This window comes from Coloeus monedula (genome assembly GCF_965178545.1).
Source record: "Coloeus monedula genome assembly, chromosome: 3".
Taxonomy (NCBI): domain Eukaryota; kingdom Metazoa; phylum Chordata; class Aves; order Passeriformes; family Corvidae; genus Coloeus; species Coloeus monedula.
Window position 1 is genome coordinate 79,665,886 of NC_138783.1, and position 15,169 is coordinate 79,681,054.

General features: G+C 34.7%; 1 protein-coding gene across 5 annotated transcripts in view; it reads right to left on the reverse strand.

The window, feature by feature from the left end:
* Positions 1-15,169, reverse strand: part of DOCK9 (dedicator of cytokinesis 9) — a 116,698-nt gene that overhangs the window by 10,375 nt on the left and 91,154 nt on the right. For 3 of the 5 annotated variants that reach the window (XM_082279068.1, XM_082279071.1, XM_082279069.1), the window contains 9 exons: positions 14,259-14,306; positions 12,377-12,513; positions 9,455-9,570; positions 7,628-7,765; positions 7,133-7,315; positions 6,378-6,491; positions 6,022-6,237; positions 4,268-4,325; positions 2,349-2,455 (listed from right to left, as the gene is read on the reverse strand). In XM_082279068.1, the coding sequence (XP_082135194.1) occupies positions 2,349-2,455; positions 4,268-4,325; positions 6,022-6,237; positions 6,378-6,491; positions 7,133-7,315; positions 7,628-7,765; positions 9,455-9,570; positions 12,377-12,513; positions 14,259-14,306 (1,117 nt within the window). Of the gene's footprint in view, positions 1-2,348; positions 2,456-4,267; positions 4,326-6,021; positions 6,238-6,377; positions 6,492-7,132; positions 7,316-7,627; positions 7,766-9,454; positions 9,571-11,816; positions 11,861-12,376; positions 12,514-14,258; positions 14,307-15,169 lie in introns of those variants that run through there. The other 2 variants (XM_082279070.1, XM_082279072.1) reach the window with 2 other exon arrangements.

Genomic DNA, 15,169 nt, shown 5'->3' on the forward strand with positions numbered 1-15,169 from the left:
CCACTTCCCTCTGCTTCTTGATTCAATCCTCTCTCTAACACAATGCAGCCTGCACTGGCCTTTATTTCCACAAAGCCACACTGATGATTCCCAATCAAGTTCTTGTCCACTACAACTTCTAGGTCTTTCTATAGAGCTGCTGCCCAGCCTGTATTGAGATTTTTTTTTCTCTTTTTTCTTTTTTTTTGCAGGTGCAGGCTTTGCACTTATCTTTGTACAGCCTTGAGAGGACTCTGTGCTCCTGTGAGGCTCTGTCATTTACCCATCTGCAAATTAGGATAATGCCTTTCACGGAATGTCACAGGCAAGCAACTGTTTTGATGAAATGCACACAGTAGCCTTCTTAAAAATGAAAATCCCAAACTAAATTTTGTTTTTTCATCTGGCTAACTTAGGTAACCCTGGCCTCAGAGAGAATTCTTTTAAAATGAGACCTAAATTGAGAATTCCAAAATTTCAATTTTTTAAAAATGAGAAACTGTATAAAATCTTAAGAAAAATTTCACTTAATTCAGAAGAATTTTTATAAACTGGAGAATATGAAAGATTTTGCGTCCCTTTTAGAAACATGAAGGGATTGGCTCTGACCCTCCAATACTTGTAAATGCTCCTTTGGAGATTCAACTCTAAAACAATGAGCAAACAGGGAAATCTCAAGTTTTAAGGGAAGAAATTCCACATGGCTTGTTACCATGTATAGGAAGAACTCCCATCAGAGCATCATTTTGCTAAGCAGTAGTAAAATACAGCTTGAAAGATGTTTCTTCTTCTTGACTTCTGTACCCAATTGATCTGTCATATCATTTTTTTCTTAGACAATACAGTTCTGCTTACATATGAACATACTGAGGAAACACTCCCTATATAAACAGGTTCCTATTCCTTAAGGAACTATGTGGTTTGAAGTACTTCTATAAAATAGTAATAATCATAAAATTATGATGGGTAAATACCCATGATGTTTAGTCTGCTAAAGCCAAACAGGTCTTCCCTATTGTTACTCTTGTTGTTATTACAATGATTATTTCTCCCCATTATTACTTTTCCTGTGTTTCAGACAACTTTGAGAAGTTATCTGAAAAATAGTAACTTCTTTCAGTATTTCATCAGTTAGAGTACTACATGGTTAAGTTTAGAAAGGGTTGCAATCAGGGAAAAAATGAAATTTGGCTTGGTTTGATCCTTCTGCAAGCTGTACAGGCTTACAATCTCACTCTTGGCTTACTTCCGTTCCACGGAAATACTGAGAGATGGAAATAAATTTGTGTAGGGTTCAATGACCCAGAAAAAGCAGTATATTCTTTTTGCAGGGAGTGCAATGAGAAAAAGAATAAAGACATTCCATTTAAAAAAAAATGCATAATAATTTAACTCTGACAAATGGTCTGGCAGGAAAACAGTGACAGAAATTTCCAACAAAACTTTCCATCAGCAGTAGTCGCTAGAATTCCTGATCTTCAACAGCTTAGAGCAGCTTGCATTTTGCTTTGACTAACATGCTAAATTTCATGCTGGATCAGAAGAATCAATGATTTAAAAAGGACAGCAAAAAAATTGAAAAAAAAATAAAACAAACCACAAAACAATTTGCACAGTCAAATAATATTGTCACACAGCTTCACCATACACTAATTAAAACACAAAAGAAAAATACTTTTGTTGTACAGTTATGCTTACAAACGAGGGGGTTTTCCAACCTGACTGCTGCCAGTAGTGGTCTGTCCCTCTTTTCCACAACTACACCGGCAAATACATATTGTAGACATAGCTTTTTATAAGCAAGATTATTCATAATATTTTCATATAGGCTGGTTACTAGTAAAATTTACTGTAGAGCTAGCACAGATGGATCAGCAAAGACACAAAGAATGAAACTTAAGCCAGAAAAAACACATGGACATGAGTCTGGTGCCAGTTTCATTGTTATGGCATATTTGCTTAGGAAAACTGTAAACAGCAAAAACCAGTGAACATTTTCATGATTTCTGGTGGAGTAATACTCTAAATCCAAGTCAGTTTGACAAAACAACAGATTTTGCTAGCTCTAATAAATAACCCACATTAGTGTTCATCCTGTCAACGAGAGTAAAACCCCGTTTTGCTTTTATTCCAAAAGTGGTGTTGTGTTGATGTGCTAGCACTATATTTAATATATATGTATATAGTAAATTCTCTAAATCTGGGACACCTCAGAGAAATTTTTTATTTCAGCTTTAGGGTAAGAATGGCAGATCAAAACCAACTATTACATCCCTCATATCAGTAATTCTCCAGATTGAAACATAAAAATTGCAAAAAACCTGAGCCTTTCCATGTATGTAAATTCTAGTATTTTTATGTTTACTTACTTCATTGAAGTGAACATCTTGCATTCCAACATCCTCCATCATTGAAGCCTCTTCATCTATATTCGGTGTGATTACTCTGAAAGCAGTACAACCTTGCCTAAACATCCCTGTGATTGAAAAAGAAATATAGACAAATTTAATTTTCTCCAGCAAGATAACACTGGGCCATTTTGTGATTCTGCATAAAGCAGAAGCCATGCTTAAATAGACCTACCACCAACTAAATAAAGAAATAGATCAGCCTCCCACTGCATGACTAAAATACAAGACTTTACATTACTGTGAATGTACAAATGGGTTTTCAAAAAACCCCCAAAATGTTAATATCTGGACCCTTACCTCCCAAACTCAGTAGTGTCTGAATCTTCCTACATTATCTTAAAAATTTGTGTCTAATCTACTCCACCCTAAGTCTAAGATACTCAAGGTAACTTTTACAGTATTTAATTAAACTGCCATGAAGTCATGCTGGAACTGTGTACAGGGGCAGGACCTGGCATGTCACTTTTTCCAGTTTGAACAATATGAATGACATTAACCACAAAAAATTATCAAGGGAAGGCAAACCAGATTATTCAAGCACAGAAAAACAGGAAAAACCTAACAAAATAGCAATATTTTACTGAAAAAAAAAATAGTTAGCAAAAATGGAGTATAGAATGTCCTAACAAGAAACCCATCTCTTCTATGCATGCTGTATAGCTCTTTTTTGATTACCTCAGATTGCTGAATTAAGGAAACAGGATTTTCTGTATCAATTAAAGCCTCAAGGGCAATCAGTAAATATTATTGATTCGCACATACTTATTTCACAACTCATTCCTACAAAGATTCTTTCTGCACAGGTAGGAGTTCTGATCACCAGAGGTTTTATTGAATGATTGCCTCAAATGCAAGGGACTCTTCTGTAGTACCACAGGTAGAAGTCTGACCCTCTGTGTTACTGAGAGGAAATATATTTTATATGAGAATATACAAAATAGCAGATCACCCAAAAGACTCACAAATTAACAAAGTTTATCACTAGTTCTCATCAGGTATCATCAGTCTTCCAACTGGACACAGTAATTTGTCCTAGCAGCATATGTCAGACGTGGTCTCAGAGAAGGTTCTGAAATCACTGGGGCAAAGAAAATAGCCTATACACTACACAAACATTTGGCAAGAAGCACAACAAGAACAGAGAGAAGTCACCTTTTAGACTCATGATTTTGCTTCATTTTGAACTGTCATGCAAAGGCAAAGCTAAAAACCTGCGAACATTAATTTGCCTACAAATCCAAAACGCTATCTCAACATCATAATTGGTCTTAACAGATCCCTGAAATTTTCTTCTAGAGATCTAGAGATCTCTTTTTCTTAATGAAATCCACATAATCTTTTATTTTCTCAAATCCCTGACTGAGAACTCTTCTGATCCTAAAGATAGTTTTCTACCCTATCTCAAGGGTCACCAGAACTCACTTTTACAGACAGCTGCTGGTACAGAATACCACAACAGGGTGAAACATTCTGAGCACTATTATCACTGACTGAACATCTGAAAATTTGTACAAATTTATTTTGACTCCTCTGGCAATGCCAGGTTTCCCCAGAGGCACTGAGGGGATTCCTTGTTGAACAAGAATATTCACTGATAACTTTCCTTTAGAAAGGATCTGATTTGAGCTATTAGCAGCTCCAGCGTAAAACTAAAATTTTTACTTTCCTAAAAATTTACTTTGCCTTTTGCTGAAATGCTGCCTCTTAGATATGCAAGTATACTCCTAAATATGTGAGTATGCTACCTGGTTAGGTCAGAATTTTTTCTCTGGTGAACACTGAAATACCTACAACTTCGTCAAGGAAACTACTGATTTTCCCAAACCATAATGAAAAAATATATTTGAATACATTAAAATAAGGTTTTGAAACCATACCTTTTCGTGTGAGATATTCGGCAACCAGTGCTGCAACATGGACATAGCACATTGCTGCCTAAAACAGAAAGAGTAACAATCTTTGAAAATACAATTAACATGGGACTATTAAAAGCAAAGTATATAAGGAGAGCCCCAGCATGAGACAATTTCCTCAGTTTTCCTTTTTGCTGCTTTGCAGGAGATATTCTATGACTACTGTAAGAATTCTCCACCTCATTTATGTAAAACAGTAACTGTGCAAGTGCACTCACTCTTTCTTAACCAGAGCACTGAGTGGCATGGACAGCAGTGCATTATCTAAGAGTGACCATGGATCACATGCTGTAATAAAAACAGGTGAATCTCTTTTTTGGGGAGAGATATTTTAAGTGTTAAACTATTAAAGATTCTACTCAGCATTTGGTAGCCCTTCTGCCCTTTGTCTGCTTTTTGGCTCCATACAAAGAGAAATGCAGAAGAAACTGGTGACAGACCATTTGAAAGCAGCAAGAGAGACGTGACCTATGAATAGAATTTGAAGGAATTTGGTTGGTGCAGTTTGGAAAACAGAAAAAAAAATAAAGAGGGACAGAATAATTTTCAGATATCTGAGATTTTTTATGAATTTGACACTGACCACTTTTCTCCACAGAAAGGACCTTAAAAAAATCAACTTGAGATTCTTGTTTTACTAAAAAGGCTTTCAGCAAAGTGTTTCTCTAACTGTAATTATCAGTTGAACAGCTTCTATATGGAGGCTGCACAACCTCAGCCAATGGAGGTGAAGGAAAAAGGTAAGAATCTGCCAGCAATTCTAACTCATACTTTGTACAGAGTTGAACTTGGTGATTGACAGACATCCTCATCTAGTTGCATAGTCAAAGATTCCAAAATTTTAATTAAAAAAATAAAACCAGAACTGAAATGGACTAAAACACCTTGTCTTCTCAGATAGCTGAAGTTGTTCACTTCAAAAGACAAGCTAATAACAGACTAATGTGCATGCCTTCTGTTTTGCTACCATGTAGAAGAAGAGAATTCTAGTACTAAGAATTAAGTTAGGAAGACTGCAGCTTCTATTTCCTGGAGGTATTTACTTGCTCATATGATGCTCATTTTAACAGATGTTTATGAAATTCAATGATTTCATACAAAGCAATTTACTTTCAGACGGAAAAAACTTCCAGAAAGAGACGAAATTCATCTGTATCTGGATAAAATATTTACATTAAGACATATCATAATCTCCACTTCCAATTCTCCTTTTTGCTAGAACTGAATGTTTTAAGAGCACAGTAAAATCAGAAAGCTTTTCTTTTATTCAAACAACACAAGAAATTATTTGCCAGTTTTAAGAACATTAGCAGTTTTTTTTAGTAAGCAATTTGGAATAAAATCAAGCTAATTCTGTAAAGGCAACTGGAGGAGAGTTCAAGGAGTGGCTTTAAGTGCTTTAACAAGTAATAACAAAGATATTTTTAAGCAAAAGGCTTGTCTTTCATGGCTTGCATTGAGCATTCCATTCTTAGTAGTGTGTCAGCTATAGCAGTTAAACATGTCCCTTACATTAATAACCAGAAATTACTTACAGATGTACTTGGGTAGGACAAAAACTTATCAGCTATTGAAAATAATCTACTAACAATTCAAAGCTTATTAAAAATATTTATTATGTTACACACTAACAACTACATATAGCCCATTCTCGTTCTATAAAGATAAGCTTAAGCTTATTACAAAGCTAAAACTAGTTTGATTTTTTTTTCTCTTACCTCTGAAAGATCTCCATTTTTAACATGGATCCTTGCCATGCTGTCTAACCATGTCTTCCTCAGTTCAGGTGTACTCGCATAAGACTTTGCCAAACTGTACTGGAGGTCTACAAGCATTTCTGGATCATTCTCATGCTCCTTCATCTGAGCTGTAGCCATCAGTACTGTGCGAATCCGTTTGGTTAAATCCTTAACATCAGAAGGAAATGTAGTGTGCTAAAACATGGAAAAGTCAGGTTAATTACTATCTTTTCCTAATCTTTGTACAACAAAATGATAAAACATAATTGGAAAAGATACTATGAAAGAGTCTTCAAGCATCCTTCTACAGTATGGAAATAAGAATTAAAACAGACCTTTATAATTCTGTCGTTATTGGCACAATTGTTGATGATGGAAAGAGACTGCTGAAATCTGGTTCCTCCAATTCCAACCACATCAGCAATTAACTGGCTGACTGAAATAATAACCTTGACAGAAACAAGTATCTTGTTAGTGCATATTTCAATAAATACCCTTGAGATGTACCTATGAGGCAATTACAAAGGAAGTTTTGTTCTTTTTAATTGAAAAACTATTCTCCGAAAGAAAATAATGTTTGGGATTTTTTTACCAATTACTTGTACAAAAACATAGGCAAGAAAAAACAGGCTTGTGTAAATTCAAAACACATGACTGACTGCTAGGTGAACTAGCTAGAGGTCATTAAACTGGCAAACTACTGTTTCCAGCTTTGTCAGGACACACAATTTTCTAATTATTTGTTTTATTTTAGACTTTTACGTGCTTGTTGCTGCATTCTTTTCTTTCTTCAGATGCAACAGGGTACACCATTTAACAAACAAAACAACATCTACAAAACAGAACATTTCTACTGACATATAAAATTTATTTCCTACAAAACACAGGGTCATCCAACTGTTTCTAAGCATTTCCTTGTACTGAATACATTTTTATTGCCATCTTCTTACTCTTAGTACCAGTCTTGCTTGAACTCCCAAGAATTTATTTTAAGTATGTATCTGACAGGGCTTTGCACACTGGTATGCAACTGTGTATCTAGAATATTAAAAAAAAACCCCAAACCCAAAAATAAAGATGATATACTAACTTGCAGATGTGTTCGGACAAAAGACTTCTTCCCTGTGTAGTCAAAATTATTTCTCATTAAAAAGTACAGTAACTGTGAAGCTTCATTACGAATTGAACTCAGTTTGGAATTACAGTACTTCAGAATTTCATAGCACAGTGCAGAACACATATCAGCTCTACCTTCATAAAATGTAGAAGGAAACTGAGGAAAAAGAAAAAACCAAAGAATTTATTAATTAAAACTAGTGTCAGATCTTGATAAAATAAGCATGTCAAGAAAAACACAAATATATTCATATCCTCAAACTGTGGAAAAAACAAGAGTTATAGTAGTTCATGACACAAAACAATCTTTACAGCAAATCCAAGGACAAGCATTCCACACTGTTGAGACCAGATCAGTCCTTATTCACCAATTTTATTTTGGGATGTTAGTTCTAAAATTCTTACACAGTGTATTGTTAACTAAAGAACTGGACAAGTACTTGAACATGAATTTTTTTAAACTTCTTACCTTGTAAATAAGTGCCCTTAAAGCACTGAATACATTTTTCAGTGCTGTTTCAGACTGATTCTTTTGCAGGAAGCAGAGGTATACATCAAATACTTTCTTCATCAGTGGATTATGTCCGTGATCAGTCAGTAGCTGATTCTTTAAAATGATAGTGAGAATTTAGGAGTTTTGTACAGCAATACATTTATACTACTCTAAGAATATATACAGATCATGAAAAAGCAAGACATTTAAAAAATATAATCTCTATAGCATTACCAAAATGTTTAATAACACACATCCCTCTGAATTCTAATTAGGTATTGCTAACACTTCATTAATTTTGCTTATAAAGGAATCATTACCTTCTGAATAGACTTAGAGAACACAATTGTTTTTATCATTTGTCAATTAAATCCATTACTATTAATAGTTTTTTGAGAGGCACACTGAAAGTATTAACAAACTTTGCTTCCACTGGCTTTAGCAGCTCCGACAGTGGAATTTTCTCATAGCAGTATCTTCTACTACAACATGATTCTACAAGGTCTTGCACCTTCTGCAACTCACCTCGGTGCACTCCCCTCTTCCTTGTCATTACTATATACTCCAAAGCAGTGGAAGAAGGTAGATTCAGACTGGACATAAGCAGGACTTTTTTTACAGTGAGGGTGCTGAGGCAATGGAACAGGCTGCCTAGGGAAGTAGAGGACGCCCACTTCATTGGAAGGTTTTTCAAGGCCAGGCTGGATGGGGCTTTGAGCAACTTGGCCTAGTGGAAGTTGTCTCTGCCCATGCAGAAGGGCTGAACTACAAGACCTCTGAAAGTCCCTTACTACCAAAACATCACATGACTCTGAATTTATGTATTTTAGTGCAGTTTATTGTATAGAAGCTCTTGATTCTCCTACCTGTTTTGTTTGGATCTTTGAGACTATTCTGGCATACTCTTGCCTACTTTCTCAATATACAACGCACAGATAACCTTGAAGGATTGTCATTCCAAGCATGATGGGTTGATAATGAAAAGATTAGTGTTCATTCCTCTTTAAATCTTTATAGCTAGTTATCTTCATTTTCAATTCTGTCATGAGGTCTGTGGACAGAACTGGCTCTAAACTCTATTAATTAAATTACCAGAAAAAGGAATCTCATTGTAAATAAGGTGATGTTTTCATAACTAGATTAAAGATCAGACATTAAATTTGAATCTTCAAGCAAGAATCTGGATACACTGCCCCAATTAGAGGAGAAACAAGTTAGAGTTATCATCTCTCATTTTTATGGCTTCGATTTTTATGTCTGGAAAATCTCAGAAAAACAGACAAGAGGGTTAAGTAAGTGGGTGTGCTATACAGAGATTCCACAGGAGAGCTACAGCAACTGATAAAGCTAAAAGAAGCCTTATTAGTGGAAAAATTGAAAGAGGAACACACAAATCACTATTAAGGAGTGCATTACCATAATAAGCAGCCAAGTTCAATATGAAAGTCTGAGAGTGTCCAATTATGGTTTTGCCATAGATCTTTCACCTCACATGGCCTTTAAAAGACACTTTTACCACTAATATTAGGTAGACACTAAAGCTTCTAGAACAATTCTTAAGAAGTTAGGCTGAGGAAGGAGCTTTTCCCACAGATTACTGCTGATGTATGATGTGTGACTGAAGACAAAGAATTTTGCTGTAAGATATCAATTTTACATGACAGTAATAAAATACAATGCTAGAAAAACAAAAAATACAATGCTAAATTAATCAACTACAAAATATAATTTAAAAAATAGTTTTAAAAACATTTCTTCTCAAAGATATTTATGAGAGAAGTTAACACCAAGTCATGAACAAACCTTAAAAGCCATTGTGAATAATGATAGAGTGTCCAGAATTGTAATGCAAACTTCGGTGGCAGTATTTGCTTCAAGTAAAGACTGGTGAAGGACATCTGCATCTGAATGGCCATAGCCTACAGAAATTCCAAATGAAGCGTAAGTGCTGGATACACTCATTTAAATGTTTCTTATTTCCAAAACACTTGCTGAACTAGGAAAAGATTAACAGTTAAAAAGCCTGACAGAAGTTAGTATTCAATACAGAAAAAATAATTTGTATGCATTTAAATAGTTTCAAATATGATCATACAATTATTCTAACATAATTTGCACAGGATCAAAAAATATATTAAGTAAGAATTTTAACAATAGAAGCATTAAATAGCAGTTAAAAACTATGTGCTAGTTCATATATATGTGCATGTATACACACGTATATATATATATATATATAAAGGTACACAGTTATATATATACACATATATATTGATAAGTACTGCAGTAGGATGAAGTTACAGCTGAAAAGATGTAATTTTGGTAATTTAGTGATGTTACAATGGTCTCAAAGTTAATCGCAAGTCAACCATGATAAAAATACAAAATAGTAAGGGTTGAAGGAATACAATCCCATACTTATATGCAGTTTAACACCCAAGTGATGAATTCTGCTCTTGTAGCAGTATCATGCAATAGCTCCATATTTATTAAAACATTTTTCCACTTCTAGCTCCATAGTGTATTTTAATAAATTTAAAAACATATCCTTCTTCAGCATTGATAATAATGTGTCACTTCTGTTCACTATCGCTGGTCTTTATACCAGATTGACAAATGTGCCTGGGTTGCTTTATAAAAATTTGGTCTGGATCATGTTTGTATGTTAGATTTACAGTCAACTTAGCATCACTAAATCAATGACAAGGATGACAAACTTGTTGAGATCAAGTAAAGAACAGAAGAAATGCCATACTCTTTTATAATGACACCTGGCCACTTCTTTCTGCATCTTCTCGCTTCCCTGTCTGAAGTATGCATGTATACCCACAACCACCAGTTTCTTTAGATTCATACATTCTTTCTTTAAGCACAGAACTATACTGAGATTTCTCAGAGATGAGATATATCACTTACACCATTATTTCAGTTCTATTTCTTGCTTAGGTGGTTAGAAAGGGAGAAAATACTTTATAATTTACACTAATAGACAACTATCTTGCCAAAGGATCTTGATTTTAGAAACAAGTAAAGCAACTATTTCCAGCAGACACTTCCTTCTTTCATGTATACCACACAGAAAATCTACAAGATTATTCAAGCTCTGAATGCTACTTTGGATACATCATAGAGGCAGACTGACAACTAAACAAGACTGGAAGTTAACAGCAACAAGAGCAAAGATATAAAAATCAATCTCACACTCAACGTGGTTTTTACAGTAATATATTTTCAATTTGTAAAACCTTTGGTCAATAGAAGGTGTAATATCCTGATATTTATTAAATGTCCATTAAAAAAACCCCACCTATTATCAGTTTAAACAAAGTTATCTGAATGAGAGACCTTCCTTCATAATTTCCTTTAGATGGAAGAGAACAGAAAGTTTCTTTTACATAAGCATGCATTTTTAAAAATCTTTCAGCTCACTGTTTCCTAAAAAATCAGTAAACATTGCCAAGTTCTGAAAGTATGAAATCCCTTTGCACAGGGACATGCTATTTCTCAGAGGCCTTTTTTTAAAAAAAAAATCAGTCTTTATCTACAAAGAATTATACTGTATTGAATGTGTAGCCACATAGTGAAAAGGCTTTCTTTTGTGTATCAGCAACCATGTAGAAATTATGATGATACAGCAGTAGCAGACTGATGGTAAGAAAAAAAGAGTAATTTTTACAGATATACTTGTCTGACATTTTAAAAGCAAGCAATTTCATTTCTTACATTTAAACAGATGTGATAATGCATTTATGAATACAGGTTTTGTGGTAATTTTTTTTTTTTGCACTTTTACACAAGACAATGTGATAAGTCTTGTGCAATTAGGCTATTTTGCTATATCTAACAGAAAAAGAGCTAAAAGATTTTAAGGGACAGTTAGATATGCTTTGGGAAATCAAAGAATGAACACAGTAAACATACAGTTAACTCAAATAATTGTTTTACTGCACACAGCTCTTTTCAGTACCAGTGTTGTATTTTACTGGATTAGTCAACCAGTTTCATTGTTTTTTGAAGCTGAAAATTGAAAAATGGTGCTTTAGAATACTTTATATACAGTATATTGCAATTTAGAAGCAGAATGTTTAAAAAGATAGGCCACAAGCAGATTTAGTTTTCGATACAGCAGTCTATACAAGCTGACTTCAACCTGATTAAATCTTACCATTGTCTACAGAAATTCCAAGAATACTTGATATCTTTCTCACACTGAAAACAGAAAAATTACTTCATTATTGGACGCTTTTTCACTTCCAGACAAACTAAATCATGGGCTCATAATCTTCGTAGAAATTCTAAGAAATTTATTTCTCCTTAGGGGATGTCAAAACATGGAGATATGGTCAGAGTGCATATATTTACTTTTAGACTAGTAATTTATAAGAGTGAGTAGGAGAAAAAAACTGAAGCCTAATAAAGCAAATAGAAACAAAAAAAGGTAAATTTAGTAACTTTGTGCAGCACAAGTTTGAGGTGCATATAACTAAAAACAAACTAAAATACAGTTTTAAGATACACTGTAGTTAACCATGCTCCATGTAATGGCATCAGCCAGCATTGATTGTTCTATTATAAAGCAGAGAACAGACCATTGACTGCTTCCAGCTATTCGTTTGACCTAGAATAGTAAAAGTCATTGGGATGCACTGGTGCGGCTCTGGGACCTGTCTCTGGTGTTGTGGTACTGGTTGAGGATGACAGATGTTATCATGTCATGAGACTTACTGTGGTTAAAAGTGAGAGAGTTATCCAGGCTGCTCAGCTGCTGCAATCTGGCATGCATCATTCCTGTTCTGTTACGGGAAACAGGCAATGTCTGAGATTTTCGATCATGAACTATGGATCCTAACCCCTCCTGGTTCCTGCAAGATGGGTGAAATGGGATAGAAGCAAAAGTTAGACATGTCAAACTGCAGCAAGACAGGAAGTGCTGTTAGTTAAGCACAAGAAGTTTTATAGAAAGAATTATAATGCAACCTATTCACTGTTTTCTTTATAAAACAAAAATAGGTAGCTTAAAAAAAAGCATCACAGCAAACTCTTTCTTAAAACCTCAAAGCATGAAAGCAAAAGCACACGAGCAGCCACTCTTGAAGTGCTAAATTTACTTCAGAGCTTTTGAAAAAATAAATACTTGAGAAGATAAATATTCTGAAAACATTCAGAACTCAAAACGGAATCCTCTATTTTGATTGCAAAAATTTTAGCAAAAAAGTTAGGACACACAGCGGTAAAATTAGAAAGCAGACATGCAACAGGAGAGCAGGAATTAACTGATAGTATCATATACTTCTTACCCAAGCAGGAAGGGAGAAGAGCCATAGACTTTGTTAAATTTGCAGCAATCAAATGAAGAAAACAGAAAAGTGATCTGTGTTAGCAATCAGTACAGGCTAACTTCCTATTGTGTACCACCACCAGAGCTGATGGAAAACGAAAACCAGTGCTTGAGTTACAGAATTCCCTGTTCCCTTTCATTCTCTGTCACTTGTGTATTTTGAGAGTACGTGCATTGACTGTGATATACTTCAGTGTAGTGACAATGTGAAAGACACGAAAGCTACATTTATGGGGAAAATCCACAACACCAGATGATTTCAATAGCTCAACATTTTCAACATTAACATGCAGCACACAGACCAGGTGATCAGTAAACAAAAAGGAAGAGTGGTAGTGCCCTCCACAAACTAGCCAAACAAAGTAGTTGGAAGAATTTTTACAAAAAGCCTGAGAATTATAGACTCCTGTAAATCCAGAGTTTGACGTACATTTGAACACAAAGATTACAATCAAAACCTTAAGAAAGCCAGATTTATTTTTGAGTTTTTTTAGGTTATATGAACTTTTTTCCCCAGAAAAATCTCCAAGTAGATAGTCAAGTGTGTAGAAAAAGATTCACATTATCTAAATTAAAACCAAAAAAAGCCAACATTATAGTTAGAATGTATAACCATCCAAAGTCAGCAACAACTTTCTCGCTGAGTTCAAGAGGGCCAGTATTTTAACCACACCAGTTTAATTATAACTGTATTACCAAATTAACCACTGAGTAAGGCCTAAAGAAGTTGCTATCTTTTACTCCATTAAAAACTACTTTGTATTAAAAGAAAATAATGTAAAGATACTAAAACAATTTGATAAAAGTTTCTGACTCCCACAGATTTTCTTCGGACTTCAAATTTAAAAACAGCAGCGTTGGAATGTTCACTACTCACCTTCAAGTAAAAACACTATATATACAAAATTTCTAAAACATTTCAATTCACATGGTTTTATGGCCAACTGAATAAACAAAACAAATAATAAAATTTCTTTCCCAAAGACATTATTTCAAGGAAAAAATGCTGTAAAAGATAGCATTTAAGGGGTGGATTTTAAAGTCATCATTAACAAAACAGCTCACAGATCATTCTAAAACAATACCAGACTTCCAGACAGGATTCAGATTTGTTAATATAGCAACCAGTTACTTACTTCAAAATCTTATGCATCATTTCACAGTAACTCTTCTACTCATGCAATTTATTTGTTACAGAGGTTCAAGGCATATTGTACACACTGTCATTATTAGCAAACAAGACAGTGAAATTTAAATTCCACACTGTACCTGGCTATGTATCGTTTTCCCATGTACTGGAACTGATGTAAGCACACCCTGCAGAGAACACAAGTCAGAGAAGCCACACTTAAAACAATCTTTTCTAGATTTATGTACATTGGAATTATTCAACTATTATTGTTAACTTTAAACTCTTACATCATAAAACTACTTTATTTCTCCCACGCTTAAAATTCCCTTCCAGACCCCAAGCCACCCCACGCCAAGAAAAGGTAAACATGGCTCTTCTAAAACCAGTCACAGATGGTTGGTGCTTCTTGGCAAATTGGGAATGACAGCAAAAGGCCCCTAAGGTGCCTCCAGAGCATACCTATCCCAAAGCTCTGAATCCAAACAGCCACTGTGAGTCCAACAGTGACAAAGCAGATGGACTAAATGGTGAAAAAACAAAACACCTTAGAAAACTGTAAACATCAGCTTCAAGTGCTCCATCTTGTACACATTTTAAATACTTAGAGAAGTGTTTAGCCTCAACTCTCACAGGCAAGATTTCATGATGTGACGTGAGGCTCACAGCCACAGTTATCTACAAATGGACAACAAACCAGGGCAAGTAACACGAAGGAGGGACGCAAAGAGATAACCAGACACTGCCTATTTACACAAACTCTGCAAATTGTGTGTAAGTGCTCAAAATAAGGGCAAAACATTTCACTTCCCCCCCACCCTGGCCTAAACTCACTTGGTTACAGATTGGCTGTTTTTTGTTTTGTTGGGTTTTATTTAAGGTCTCCAGCTTCCAGGATAACAACACAGTTTCTGAAAGAACTATCTTCAAAAGGGAATATGCTTTTATAACAAGGTGATGACAAAGACAAATTAATAACGAACATTTTTCATTAAAAGTAATCTATACTACTGGTAAGTACACAACACTAATGACTAATTAACTAGAAGTC